The 15124-nt window shown below is 43.2% G+C and overlaps 1 protein-coding gene across 1 annotated transcript in view; it reads right to left on the bottom strand.

The window, feature by feature from the left end:
- Nucleotides 1-2887: 2887 nt before the first annotated feature.
- The window catches only part of LOC126161852 (EF-hand domain-containing protein 1-like), a 187487-nt gene continuing 175250 nt past the window's right edge, over nt 2888-15124 (bottom strand). Inside the window, exon 11 of the mRNA XM_049917962.1 lies at nt 2888-3326. Coding sequence (XP_049773919.1) covers nt 3061-3326 — 266 coding nt within the window. The 3' untranslated portion in view covers nt 2888-3060. The remainder of the gene's footprint in view (nt 3327-15124) is intronic.

Genomic DNA, 15124 nt, shown 5'->3' on the forward strand with positions numbered 1-15124 from the left:
TAGCTTGTGGAGTATGTATGTAGGTGTGATGTATATGTACTAGCAATAACAGGAAAGGTGTTTGATTGCAGTTCCCCTGTGTTCTACAAATAGACGAAAGTCTATCACCTGGCTTACCCACAACTGAGCCCATGTGTTCATTCCATTCCATTACAAAGTATTTCATCCAGGGATTTGTATGAATTTACCAATTACAGCTGTGGCTTATTGGTATTATACTCATAAGCTACCATGTTTTTTCATTTTGTGGAGTGCCCAATTTTACCATTTTAACATTTAAAGCAGGTTGCCAATCCTTGTACCACTTCAAAACTTATCAAGAACTGCCCAAATATTTCTGCAGCTTTTTCAGAGGGTACTTCTTGATACATAGCTGCATTATCTGTAATACTATGAGAAACAATAGAATGCTGAAATTCCATGTTTCCAAATGGGAGAGTTGATACATGCATTGCTGGGGTGTGGATTTTGTGAGAGCCCCAAAGCTGTCTTCTCACTTGATTTTATATTAGCAATTTTAAATTTATATATGAACAGTATTACAGCTATTGCTACACAAAAATATAAATGTTCTCTGATGACATAACAGCTAGTTTAGCATTAAATCTTGAGCTGAATTCAGAAATGTAGCATGATACATTATTAGAATAAGAATCATAGTCATCATCATCATCATCATCATCATCATCATCATCAGGAAGTTTCTCTTTCTTTTTCTGAAGAAGGCTGTGACCTAAAGTTTATGTGTAAGAGTCTTTTAATTGTGCCTGGCAGTAACTTAATGTGTCATCTTTATGGCAAATAGATACCTATCTTTCCTATACTGTCAAACAGCTTTTTTTAAAAAAATATTTCTCATTTTTAAACTCCTATCATAGAGCAACTCTGCTGCAGAACTGGCAGGTAGTGTCACATCATTGAAATTGATATGGGCACCAGAATGGATAGGTAAATGGATTGACAGTCTGTAGTTAATGTACAGCAAATTCATACTTTAATAGTACTGTTTATTTGAGACTCATTCTAGGTGGAAAGCATAACAAACTGTTACCTTCATCTGGCTTGCAAGCCTAATGCATCAAAGGATTTTTTGGTAGAGATGACTCCATTAGCCTTTGAAGATCAATCTTTGCCAAAAGGTGGTGGTTTCTCTCTGACCTGACTCTCAGAAACATAGGGCGTCTCATCTGCCAACTGCATCATCCCTATTGTCCCCACCTACAATGAAAACATGATAGGGACCCAGAGCTTGGGCCTCCTTATCTATGAACCCCGGAGAGGGCCACATGGGAGATAGTGTGGGAGGAAATTTACCAAAACAAAAAGTAGGACTAATTGTGAGGGGAGGGTTTTTTGAATGTATACAGATAAGGGCACCATGAATGGTCACAGGTTTGTTTGATCCATGGTAATGTGTCACAGAGATACTGAAGAAACAGAATTGCCAGACTCTTCAAGATAGGTGTAAACTATCCTGAAAAACCCTACTTACGAAGTTCTGAGAGCTGGCTTTAGATGTTGACTTAAGTAATATACCGCAAACCCGTACGCATTGCTCCCGTAGGGATCATGTGGACATGATTATATGACATTTAAACAATCATTCTTCTCATATGTGAATGGAATGGGAAGAAATCCTAATAAGGTAGAGTGGGCTGTACCCTCTGCCATGGACTTCACAGTGGTTTTCAGAGCACAAATGTAGCTGTAGATGTACTCAAACAGCATCCTGCGTATTTCCTGATCCTGTATCTTGGTTCTAGTTACTTTACTTTTGGGCCAATTTAATGGACCAAGCAATTGGCATTCATGTGAGTCAATTCACTCAATGTTGTTCTTGTTGTCCTCAGTCCAAACATAAGTTTGATTCATCTCTCCTCAGAAGACCACCCTGTGCCAGTGTCTTCATCTCTGTGTAACTGCTGCCACCTGGACTGGTTCAAACCTGCTTTCTGTAGTCAAATCTAGATCTCCCTCTATAATTGTTACCCGCTATGCTGTCTTCCATTAACTTCTCCCATATGAGGCAGCACCTCAAATAGGTAGATTCAGAAATGGCATCCTAATGCCTAATTTTATATTGGATGTTAAAATATTTCCCTGTTGAGAAATAATTTTGTTTTTTTGCACACGTTGTGGATATTCAAACGTGTAGTTTCCATTGTCTGAGAAGACTATTTGATGTATACTGCAGCGTAGTAACCTTATCACACTCAAAAGAATTGCTATTAAGTAACTAGTTATGTGGTGAAGAGCTTACTTAGTGCTAATTAAAACAAGTAGTTTTCACTAAAGGAGAGTAGTGCTGTTGAATGATGTCTTACAGTACGGCTCTGGCTACCACCGATCCTATAACAATGATTTTCACCTTTTGCAATTTCATCAGACCATAACCATCACCAATGTTGTCAAATATAATCACACTATCCAAGCACAGATTTTTCATTTTTCTTGTCTTTCTCTGCTCCTTTTACAAAATGTTTTTACTCTGTGTAAGTAATTTCTGGAAGGGGGAGGGGGATGGGGGATGGGAAGGGAAGGGAAGAGATGGGATAGGGGGGGAGAGAAGGATCTATTTTGGGGAGATATAGCTTTCTATGATTCCATTTACGATAACATGTTAGAGGCAGCACAGCATTAATATAGGTAGTAGTTAAAATGTTAAGTCTATACCTGGTTTTCAGATCACTCCCTTATTAATCTCTATAAAATGGTTAATTATTCAGATGTAGCCTGTCACTCACACATTTACGCTGTCTGTTGTTTGTCATTATTAATCTCATAAGAGTTACTAATTTGCCATGTAGCATAATTCTTACTGTAATGTATTTTTTATGACTACAGTTGTTAATATTGCTTATAATTTAGACTTAAAATGTCACTTCCTGTGTACCGATCTTGTTGTAGCAATGCTCTTTTGTTTTTCTTCTTCACTATTTCTATCATGTTTCTGAGTACATATTCGAGTGAAAATGTATGATGCAGTGAAATCTAAAACATAGTGAAATATGAAGAATATTTGTTATGAACTATTTTTTAGAAAAATATTGACATGAAAATTTACTGTCCAGATTCTGTGATTGTAGTGTTCCTTTCCTGTTGTTCTTGATGCCTTTGGTCTTCTTGGTGCTGTTCCTCTACTTCTTGGTATTTCTTCATGAGCTCCTGGATCTCTTCTTTCAAAAATCCTTGTCGAACCATGTAATTGCGCATGTTATCAATAATATCAGGGCTAAATTTATCCTGATTTTGCTGCATGTAATGGTACACAAAGAGGTCTGCACCCGTAATTTTGAAACGATGATTGAAAATTGTTACAACTGCACCTGGAGGATAAAAATTCATTAACCGTTAGTTTTAACTGGGTTATGGGTATGCTTCCAGATCTGTTAGTCAAAAGTCTATAACACTTCAATGGATAATAATTTTGTTATGATCAGATGATGATGCACTTTTGTCACTATCATGTGTAAAGCATCAGTGTCACTTTTTGATGACAAAGACATTGGCCATTGAGATAACACAGGGATACAAGAAGGTAACTTAGTAGTAGATATAAGGAATGTTTAGATATTACAATGTCAATGTAATTCATTAATTATATGAATATAATAGAAGGAAACATTCCACGTGGGAAAAAATATATCTAAAAACAAAGATGATGTGACTTACCAAACCAAAGCGCTGGCACGTCGATAGACACACAAACATACACACAAAATTCTAGCTTTCGCAACCAACAGTTGCCTCATCAGGAAAGAGGGAAGGAGAGGGAAAGACGAAAGGATTTGGGTTTTAAGGGAGAGGGTAAGGAGTCATTCCAATCCCGGGAGCGGAAAGACTCTGTATATGTCTGCTTGTGTCTGTATATGTGTGGATGGATATGTGTGTGTGTGCGAGTGTATACCCGTCCTTTTTTCCCCCTAAGGTAAGTCTTTCCGCATGCAGTCTCCCATCCTTCATCAAAGACACCAACCACTTTCTCGAACGCCTGGAATCCTTACCCAATCCGTTACCCCCAGAAACCATCCTTGTAACCATTGATGCCACTTCCTTATACACAAATATCCCGCACGTCCAGGGCCTCGCTGCGATGGAGCACTTCCTTTCACGCCGATCACCTGCCACCCTACCTAAAACATCTTTCCTCATTACCTTAGCCAGCTTCATCCTGACCCACAACTTCTTCACTTTTGAAAACCAGACATACCAACAATTAAAGGGAACAGCCATGGGTACCAGGATGGCCCCCTCGTACGCCAACCTATTCATGGGTCGCTTAGAGGAAGCCTTCTTGGTTACCCAGGCCTGCCAACCCAAAGTTTGGTACAGATTTATTGATGACATCTTCATGATCTGGACTCACAGTGAAGAAGAACTCCAGAATTTCCTCTCCAACCTCAACTTCTTTGGTTCCATCAGATTCACCTGGTCCTACTCCAAATCCCATGCCACTTTCCTTGATGTTGACCTTCACCTGTCCAATGGCCAGCTTCACACGTCCGTCCACATCAAACCCACCAACAAGCAACAGTACCTCCATTACGACAGCTGCCACCCATTCCACATCAAACGGTCCCTTCCCTACAGCCTAGGTCTTTGTGGCAAACGAATCTGCTCCAGTCCGGAATCCCTGAAGCATTACACCAACAACCTGACAACAGCTTTCGCATCCCGCAACTACCCTCCCGACCTGGTACAGAAGCAAATAACCAGAGCCACTTCCTCATCCTCTCAAACCCAGAACCTCTCACAGAAGAACCACAAAAGTGCCCCACTTGTGACAGGATACTTTCCGGGACTGGATCAGATTCTGAATGTGGCTCTCCAGCAGGGATACGACTTCCTCAAATCCTGCCCTGAAATGAGAGATCCATCCTTCATGAAATCCTCCCCACTCCACCAAGAGTGTCTTTCCGCCATCCACCTAACCTTCGTAACCTGTTAGTTCATCCCTATGAAATCCCCAAACCACCTTCCCTACCCTCTGGCTCCTACCCTTGTAACCGCCCCCGGTGTAAAACCTGTCCCATGCACCCTCCCACCACCACCTACTCCAGTCCTGTAACCCGGAAGGTGTACACAATCAAAGGCAGAGCCACGTGTGAAAGCACCCACGTGATCTACCAACTGACCTGCCTACACTGTGATGCATTCTATGTGGGAATGACCAGCAACAAACTGTCCATTCGCATGAATGGACACAGGCAGACAGTGTTTGTTGGTAATGAGGATCACCCTGTGGCTAAACATGCCTTGGTGCACGACCAGCACATCTTGGCGCAGTGTTACACCGTCCGGGTTATCTGGATACTTCCTACTAGCACCAACCTATCCGAACTCCGGAGATAGGAACTTGCTCTTCAATATATCCTCTCTTCCCGTTATCCACCAGGCCTCAATCTCCGCTAATTTCAAATTTCCGCCACTCATACCTCACCTGTCATTCATCAACATCTTTGCCTCTGCACTTCTGCCTCGACTGACATCTCTGCCCAAACTCTTTGTCTTTAAATATGTCTGCTTGTGTCTGTATATGTGTGGATGGATATGTGTGTGTGTGCGAGTGTATACCCGTCCTTTTTTCCCCCTAAGGTAAGTCTTTCCGCTCCCAGGACTGGAATGACTCCTTACCCTCTCCCTTAAAACCCACATCCTTTCGTCTTTCCCTCTCCTTCCCTCTTTCCTGATGAGGCAACAGTTTGTTGCGAAAGCTTGAATTTTGTGTGTATGTTTGTGTTCGTTTGTGTGTCTGTCGACCTGCCAGCACTTTCATTTGGTAAGTCACACCATCTTTGTTTTTAGGTATATTTTTCCTTCGTGGAATGTTTCCTTCTATTATAACTATATATATATATAGTTATAATAGAAGGAAACATTCCACGAAGGAAAAATATATCTAAAAACAAAGTAGATGTGACTTACCAAATGAAAGTGCTGGCAGGTCGACAGACACACATACGAACACAAACATACACACAAAATTCAAGCTTTCGCAACAAACTGTTGCCTCATCAGGAAAGAGGGAAGGAGAGGGAAAGACGAAAGGATGTGGGTTTTAAGGGAGAGGGTAAGGAGTCATTCCAGTCCCGGGAGCGGAAAGACTTACCTTAGGGGGAAAAAAGGACGGGTATACACTCGCACACACACACATATCCATCCACACATATACAGACACAAGCAGACATATTTAAAGACAAAGAGTTTGGGCAGAGATGTCAGTCGAGGCAGAAGTGCTGAGGCAAAGACGTTGTTGAATGACAGGTGAGGTATGAGTGGCGGTAACTTGAAATTAGCGGAGATTGAGGCCTGGTGGATAACGGGAAGAGAGGATATATTGAAGAGCAAGTTCCCATCTCCGGAGTTCGGATGGGTTGGTGTTAGTAGGAAGTATCCAGATAACCCGGACGGTGTAACACTGCGCCAAGATGTGCTGGTCGTGCACCAAGGCATGTTTAGCCACAGGGTGATCCTCATTACCAACAAACACTGTCTGCCTGTGTCCATTCATGCGAATGGACAGTTTGTTGCTGGTCATTCCCACATAGAACGCATCACAGTGCAGGCAGGTCAGTTGGTAGATCACGTGGGTGCTTTCACACGTGGCTCTGCCTTTGATTGTGTACACCTTCCGGGTTACAGGACTGGAGTAGGTGGTGGTGGGAGGATGCATGGGACAGGTTTTACACCGGGGGCGGTTACAAGGGTAGGAGCCAGAGGGTAGGGAAGGTGGTTTGGGGATTTCATAGGGATGAACTAAGAGGTTACGAAGGTTAGGTGGACGGCGGAAAGACACTCTTGGTGGAGTGGGGAGGATTTCATGAAGGATGGATCTCATTTCAGGGCAGGATTTGAGGAAGTCGTATCCCTGCTGGAGAGCCACATTCAGAATCTGATCCAGTCCCGGAAAGTATCCTGTCACAAGTGGGGCACTTTTGTGGTTCTTCTGTGGGAGGTTATGGGTTTGAGAGGATGAGGAAGTGGCTCTGGTTATTTGCTTCTGTACCAGGTCGGGAGGGTAGTTGCGGGATGCGAAAGCTGTTGTCAGGTTGTTGGTGTAATGCTTCAGGGATTCCGGACTGGAGCAGATTCGTTTGCCACGAAGACCTAGGCTGTAGGGAAGGGACCGTTTGATGTGGAATGGGTGGCAGCTGTAGCAACAGTACCTCCATTACGACAGCTGCCACCCATTCCACATCAAACGGTCCCTTCCCTACAGCCTAGGTCTTCGTGGCAAACGAATCTGCTCCAGTCCGGAATTCCTGAAGCATTACACCAACAACCTGACAACAGCTTTCGCATCCCGCAACTACCCTCCCGACCTGGTACAGAAGCAAATAACCAGAGCCACTTCCTCATCCTCTCAAACCCATAACCTCCCACAGAAGAACCACAAAAGTGCCCCACTTGTGACAGGATACTTTCCGGGACTGGATCAGATTCTGAATGTGGCTATCCAGCAGGGATACGACTTCCTCAAATCCTGCCCTGAAATGAGATCCATCCTTCATGAAATCCTCCCCACTCCACCAAGAGTGTCTTTCCGCCGTCCACCTAACCTTCGTAACCTCTTAGTTCATCCCTATGAAATCCCCAAACCACCTTCCCTACCCTCTGGCTCCTACCCTTGTAACCGCCCCCGGTGTAAAACCTGTCCCATGCATCCTCCCACCACCACCTACTCCAGTCCTGTAACCCGGAAGGTGTACACAATCAAAGGCAGAGCCACGTGTGAAAGCACCCACGTGATCTACCAACTGACCTGCCTGCACTGTGATGCGTTCTATGTGGGAATGACCAGCAACAAACTGTCCATTCGCATGAATGGACACAGGCAGACAGTGTTTGTTGGTAATGAGGATCACCCTGTGGCTAAACATGCCTTGGTGCACGACCAGCACATCTTGGCGCAGTGTTACACCGTCCGGGTTATCTGGATACTTCCTACTAACACCAACCCATCCGAACTCCGGAGATGGGAACTTGCTCTTCAATATATCCTCTCTTCCCGTTATCCACCAGGCCTCAATCTCCGCTAATTTCAAGTTACCGCCACTCATACCTCACCTGTCATTCAACAACGTCTTTGCCTCAGCACTTCTGCCTCGACTGACATCTCTGCCCAAACTCTTTGTCTTTAAATATGTCTGCTTGTGTCTGTATATGTGTGGATGGATATGTGTGTGTGTGCGAGTGTATACCCGTCCTTTTTTCCCCCTAAGGTAAGTCTTTCCGCTCCCGGGACTGGAATGACTCCTTACCCTCTCCCTTAAAACCCACATCCTTTCGTCTTTCCCTCTCCTTCCCTCTTTCCTGATGAGGCAACAGTTTGTTGCGAAAGCTTGAATTTTGTGTGTATGTTTGTGTTCGTATGTGTGTGTGTCGACCTGCCAGCACTTTCATTTGGTAAGTCACATCTACTTTGTTTTTAGATATATATATATATATATATATATATAATAGAGGGAAACATTCCACGTGGGAAAAATATATTTAAAAAGAAAGATGATGAGACTTACCAAACAAAAGCGCTGGCAGGTCGATAGACACACAAACAAACACAAACATACACACAAAAATCTAGCTTTCGCAACCAACGGTTGCCTCGTCAGGAAAGAGGGAAGGAGAAGGAAAGACAAAAGGATATGGGTTTTAAGGGAGAGGGTAAGGAGTCATTCCAATCCCGGGAGCGGAAAGACTTACCTTAGGGGGAAAAAAGGACAGGTATACACTCGCACACACACACATATCCATCCGCATATACACAGACACAAGCAGACATTTGTCATATATATATATATATATATATATATATATATATATATATATATATATATATATATATATATATATATTTTCACACTAGCAAACACACCTCATGCAACATGACTGCTACCACTGCCAACTCTGACTAGAATACAATGGTCATGTGAATAGCAATAGTGTAATCAACATATGATGAGCTGGAAATGGGTATCATTGTGGGTTTTCATTTGGTCAGCTCATCAATTTGTGGAATATCCAGATTTGTGAGAAAATCAAATGTAACAATGGGTCAGTGTTTGACTGCAGTATTTGTCAAGGCCCTGGTCGACCATGTCTGATCACCGAAAGGAAGGATTGCCATATTGAGCACCAAGCACATCATACCCCTCACATCTGTGCCTGCCATCTGAGAACATTTAATGGACAAAGTGCACCATTGGTCAGAGACAAGCAGCAAGTGGAGTACGGAATTACCATCCCAACCAGAGGCTGCTGTTAACACCACAACACAAAGAGTTAGTTGTGCTTGGGTTGGTGACAAGGCTGGGAAGCGTGGACTGCTTATGAAAGGTGTCGCATACTGTTCAGAGATGAATCACAATTTTACACTGACCCGGACAACCATCGTTGCGTGAGTATAGAGGCAACCTGGGGAGTGATTCTGTTCTTCAGATATTTTGGAGCGGCACAGCAGTGTTACTTCTTGTTGGTCAATAATGCGACCAGCCAAAAATGGTGCATTGTGTTATTCACCAACAATCATTAATAGCTGAAGAGCTCACATTATACAACATGGATCTCTGAAATTGAATCCTTTGCTCTCCAGCACCTGGAAGGACATTTCAGATGCTACCTCCATTAGTTATCCAGCCTACTGACAACCTACTGCCACCATGGGGTATCACTATTCACCCCTTATCCTACCCACAGTATTCCTCCTGGTTAACCCCTCATTGCACCAGACATTCTCAATATGACAAATCCCAAAAATTCCCTACCAACACTCTTAAGTCCAAATCCAGAGCCTAAACAATGTCAGCCCCACAGTTAGCCCTAAACCCAAATTTAATCATGGTGGAATTGTCAAAGACTCTCCTTCTGCCAATCCCTGCATTAGAAAAATTTCTTGTCACCACTCCCTCCCTCCCTACCAAAGCCAACCTAACTCCAATCTCCCTAAGTTCATAGCAACATCCAACTGTTATCCTCCCCCTTCCCACCTAACCACCCCCTGGTCACCTTCCAGGAAATCCTTACCTCTAATTTGGCCTTGCCATCCTCCCCCAGGCTCCTTTCTAAGAACACTAACCTTTCATCAGAGGAAAGGAGAGCCATACACAGTCTCAAAACAGATACAGACCTAATCATCACTGTTTTGATGACTAGCTGTGGCTGCCTGGAGAAAGGCCTCTATCCATTGTCTGACTTTTTCACCTGTAAACACTATCAGAGTGATACCATCCCAGATCTCCAACATTACCTCATTGGGCCCTTCCTGGAATCTCTCCCCTGAATCCATTTCCCTCCACACCCCTATAACACACTACATGCTGCCCAAAATTCACAAACTTAACAATCTTTGACATGCCATAGTAGCTGGTTATTGCGTCCCTATTGAAAGGGTTTTGGCTCCCAGATCTCCAACATTACCTCATTGGGCCCTTCCTGGAATCTCTCCCCTGAATCCATTTCCCTCCACACCCCTATAACACACTACATGCTGCCCAAAATTCACAAACTTAACAATCTTTGACATGCCATAGTAGCTGGTTATTGCGTCCCTATTGAAAGGGTTTTGGCTTTCATTGTTCATTGACCAATACCTCCCATCAATTGCCCATAATATAGTCTCTCATACTGAAGATGCCAACCACTTCCTTCATCGACTCTCCGTCATCCCCACCCATTTACCTCCCAGTTCCCTACTGGTCACTGTCAACATCACTTCCCTACAGACCAATATCATTCATGCCTCTTGTATTGATGCTACTGAACGCTACCTTTACCAAAATCCTTCAGACTCCCTCTCACTATCTCATTCCTCATACACTCAACTAACTTTATCCTAACACATAACTATTTCTCCTTTGAAGGGAAGATAAACAAACAAATCCATGGCATAGGCTTGGGCAACTGGATGGTACCCTCCTGTGCCGACTTGTCTATAGGCCATCTAGAGGAAACCTCTAGCCTCCCAAAACCCTACAACCCTGGTCTGGTTCAGGTTCATTGATGGTATCTTCATAATCTGGACTCGGGGCCAAGACACCTAGCCTCATTTCTTCACAACCACCCATCTGCTTCACCAGATCCTCCTAAACCCAGTATGCCATCTTCCTAGACGTTGACCTCCTTCTCAATGATGGCTTCATCCACACCTCTGTACAGAGTAAACCCACCAATGACCAACAGCCCCTGAATTTGAATAACTGGACAAAATCCTTCAACAAGGCTTAAGTACCTATTGTCATGCTCTGAAATGAAGGACATCCTACCAAAGACATTTCCCACCCCTCCTAAAGTGGTGTTTCACCGCCCGCCCAATTTCCACTACATCACAGTCCATCACTATGGCACTCCAAATCCCAATCCTATGCAATAGGATCATATCCCTGTGGAAGACCCAGGTACAAGACATGTTCAATCCACCTACCCAGCACCTTTTTTCCAGTCCTGTCACAGTTTTATCATACCCCATCAGAGGCTGTGCTACCTGAGAAAGCAGCCAGGTCATATACTGGTTCTGCTGCAATCATTGCACAGATTTTTATACTGATATGACTATCAACCAGCTGTCCACCAGGAAGATTGGCCACTGCTGAGCTGTGGCCAAGAGTTTGGTAGAAGACTCTGTGGCACAACATGCTTGGTTCCAATGGCTGCTTCACAAACCAGGCCAGCTGATCTTCCCTCCGCCACCAGCTTTTCTGAACTGTGTAGATAGGAGTTATCCTTATAACACATTCCCTGCTTCCAAAATTGTACTTGCCTCAGTATGGTTATGTCCCCACACCTCCACCCAAAAGTTTCTGCCCCCCTCTGTCCTACCACATCCTCCCTTTTCATGTCCCCTACCCTCATTGTATGCCTCTACATGCCAATGCACCCACTCATTCTTTCCCCTTCCCCTTCCCCTTCCCTTCCCTTTCCTTGCTACTCTCTCCTTTTTCACTCCCCATTCACTCCCCCCCCCCCCCCCCCCCCCACTCCAGCTCCCAATTCTATGCCTCTTAGTCTCATCCAGCAACCATCTATCCCTGCAGTGGCATTCTGGTGAGAGCTGCTGCTGGGAGGGGTCATGTGTGCATGAGGTGTGCTTGCTTGTGCATATGTATGTATGATTTCCATGCTGAAGAAGGCTTTGGCTGAAAGCTAAATTTGTAACAGTCTTTTCATTGTGCCTGTCTGCAAATCAATGGGTCATCTTTACAGTCAGTACCAGTATATCCTTTTCTTAATATTGCTGATATTCCAATGTGGAGTTTCCATTGTTTGAGTATATAACTTTACTTCGTACAAACTTTTGTGACTTCAATTAGTGCAAAACCTTTATTCCTTGAAATAATAATACTGGGCAATCAAAATCCAATTGAAGCAACTCCAATAGTAGCTAAAACTGATCAGTGCTTATCCATTAGATCACTGTCATCAAAATAAAGATTAAGCTGCTACATTATTTGAGTGCTAAGAGCAACAAATCTTAATTGGAGGGCTTCCACTGCAGTATGCATTTTTGAAATAGTACTGTATGTCTCAGATGAATAAGCATATCATTTTCCAGAGTGAATTTTCACTCTGAAGCATTATATGCATTAACTCAATTTCATAGCAGGTTAAAACTGTTTGCCAAACTGGGGCTTGAACCTGGAACCTGTGCCTTCTGTGTGTTATAGCTCTAACTGAGCCATCAAAGCACAATTCATGACAAATGTTCAAAGCTCCACTTACGTCAGTACCTCTCTCCTACGCCAAAACGCCAAAGAAACTGGTATAGGCGTGCGTATTCAAATACAGACAGATGTAAACAGACAGAATATGTTTCTGCAGTTGGCAATGTCTATATAAGATAACAAATGTCTGGTGGAGTTTTTAGATTGTTTACTGCTGCTAAAATGGCAGGTTATCGAGATTTAAGTGAGTCTGAATGTGGCATTATAGTCGGTGCACGAGCGATGGGACTCCGCATCTCCAAGGCAGTGATGAAGTGGAGTGGGGATTTTCCTGTACTATCATTTCTCAAGTGGGTACCGTGCATATCAAGAGTAAGGTAAAAACATCAAATCTCTGAAATCACTGAGGCCGGAAAAAGATCCTGCAAGAATGGGACCAACGATGACTGAAGACAATCATTCAGTGTGACAGAAGTGCAACCCTTCTGCAAATTGCTGCAGATTTCAATTCTGGGCCATCAATAACTGTCAGTGTGCAAACAATTCAATGAAACATCATTGATATGGGGTTTTGGAGCCAAAGGCCCACCTGTGTACCCTTGGTGAGTGCATGACACAAAGCTTTATGCCTCAGCTGGGCTCGTCAACGCCAACATTCAACTGTTGATGACTTGAAACATGTTGCCTGGTTGGACAAGTCTCATTCCAAATTGTATTGAGTGGATGGACATGTAAGGCTATGGAGACAACCTCATGAGTCCATGGATCCTGCATGTCAGTAGGGGACTGTTCGAGCTGGTGGACACTGTAATGGTGTGGCGCATGTGCAGTTGGAGTGATATGAGACCCCTCATATGTCTAGATATGACTCTGACATGTGACACTTACGTAAGCATCCAGTCTGATCACCTACATCCATTCATGTCCATTGTGCATTCTGACAGACTTGGATGATTCCAGCAGGACAATGCAATACCTCACATGTCCAGAATAGCTACAGAGTGGCTCCAGGAGCACTCTTCTGAGTTGAAACACTTCCACTGGCCACCAAACTCCCCAGACATGAACATGATTGAGCATAACTGGGATGCCTTGCAATGTGCTGTTCAGAGGAGACCTCCACCCCCTTATACTCTAATGGATTTTTGGGCAGCCCTCCAGGATTCATGGTATCAGTTCCCTCCAGCACTACTTCAGACATTAGTCGAGTTCATCCTATGTCGTGCTGCAGCGCTTCTGCATGCTCACGGAGGCCCTACATGATATCAGGCAGGTGTACCAGTTTTTTTGGCTCTTCAGTGTACATGCTGAACTTCACAAAATTTCTCCCGAATACCCTGTGGAATAAGACTCCTTGAAGAATAGTCCTTGGCTTGACCTCTGGTCCAGCAAACAGTTTTAATCTGGCAGGAAGTTCCATTTTCATGATTTTTTTTGTCTTGCATAACAGCCATGCACAGATTGATTAGGGGAGATACCAGGATCACTACTGTTAATTTTTTCTTTTATAACAATTAATTTTTTAAATCTATACTCTATGTCTATACCTACATCTATATCTATATCCATATCTATAGTCTCTTCAACCTGTATGGATAATAGCTGGTGAGAGAATCTTTGAAAGGATGTGGGTACTTTAGGATAGGAGAACAACTCATAAACACCATCAGGTATGCAGATGACAAGTTAGAGCTCGCTAAAAATCAAAGACAACTGCAACACATGATGAACCACTTGGAGGAACTTGCTGACACAAGATGCCCACTGCACAAATGAAATTTGAGCAAAAGTTGCCATGGCCAAAGTCACATTCAACAAGAAGAGGGCTCTAGCAACCAGCACATTGAGCTTGCAATTAAGGAAGAAATTGGTGAAGTGCTACAACTGGAGCATTGTACTGTACAGACTAGAGATGGAGACCCTAAGAAAAATTGATAAAAAATACCTGGGAAATTTTGAAATGTGGTTGTGGAGAAGAACAGAGAAAATCAAGTGGACAGATCATGTGTCAATGTACTGAGGAGAATAGTAAAGAAGAAAACTATTCTGAATACAATTCATCAGAGGAAGGCCATCTGGACTGGATTAGACACAAGAGGCTCATACATGATATAATCAAAGGGAAGATCAAAGGAACTGTAGGGTGAGCAAGCAGAAGAATTGGATGCCATACTAAAGGAAGAAGCTGGAGACAAGGAACATTAGCATCAGATCTCCTCTGTACAAAGATACAGATCTACCAGTAGGTGGAATACTACATATTAATAATACTATATACAGAAATGTTGTTGTTTAACATTTTTTCCAAAACTCTCAAAAAGTACTTGAGCAATTTACTTCAAATTTTCACATGATACTGTAATAAACATTTAGATGGACATATGCTATATATTTTTTAAACAACAATGTACAGTTTTTTTGTTAAAACTGACTGTGAGAAGGAAAATTTTGTGCTACAAAACTGTATG

Source organism: Schistocerca cancellata, chromosome 2 (genome assembly GCF_023864275.1).
Source record: "Schistocerca cancellata isolate TAMUIC-IGC-003103 chromosome 2, iqSchCanc2.1, whole genome shotgun sequence".
Classification (NCBI taxonomy): Eukaryota; Metazoa; Arthropoda; class Insecta; order Orthoptera; family Acrididae; genus Schistocerca; species Schistocerca cancellata.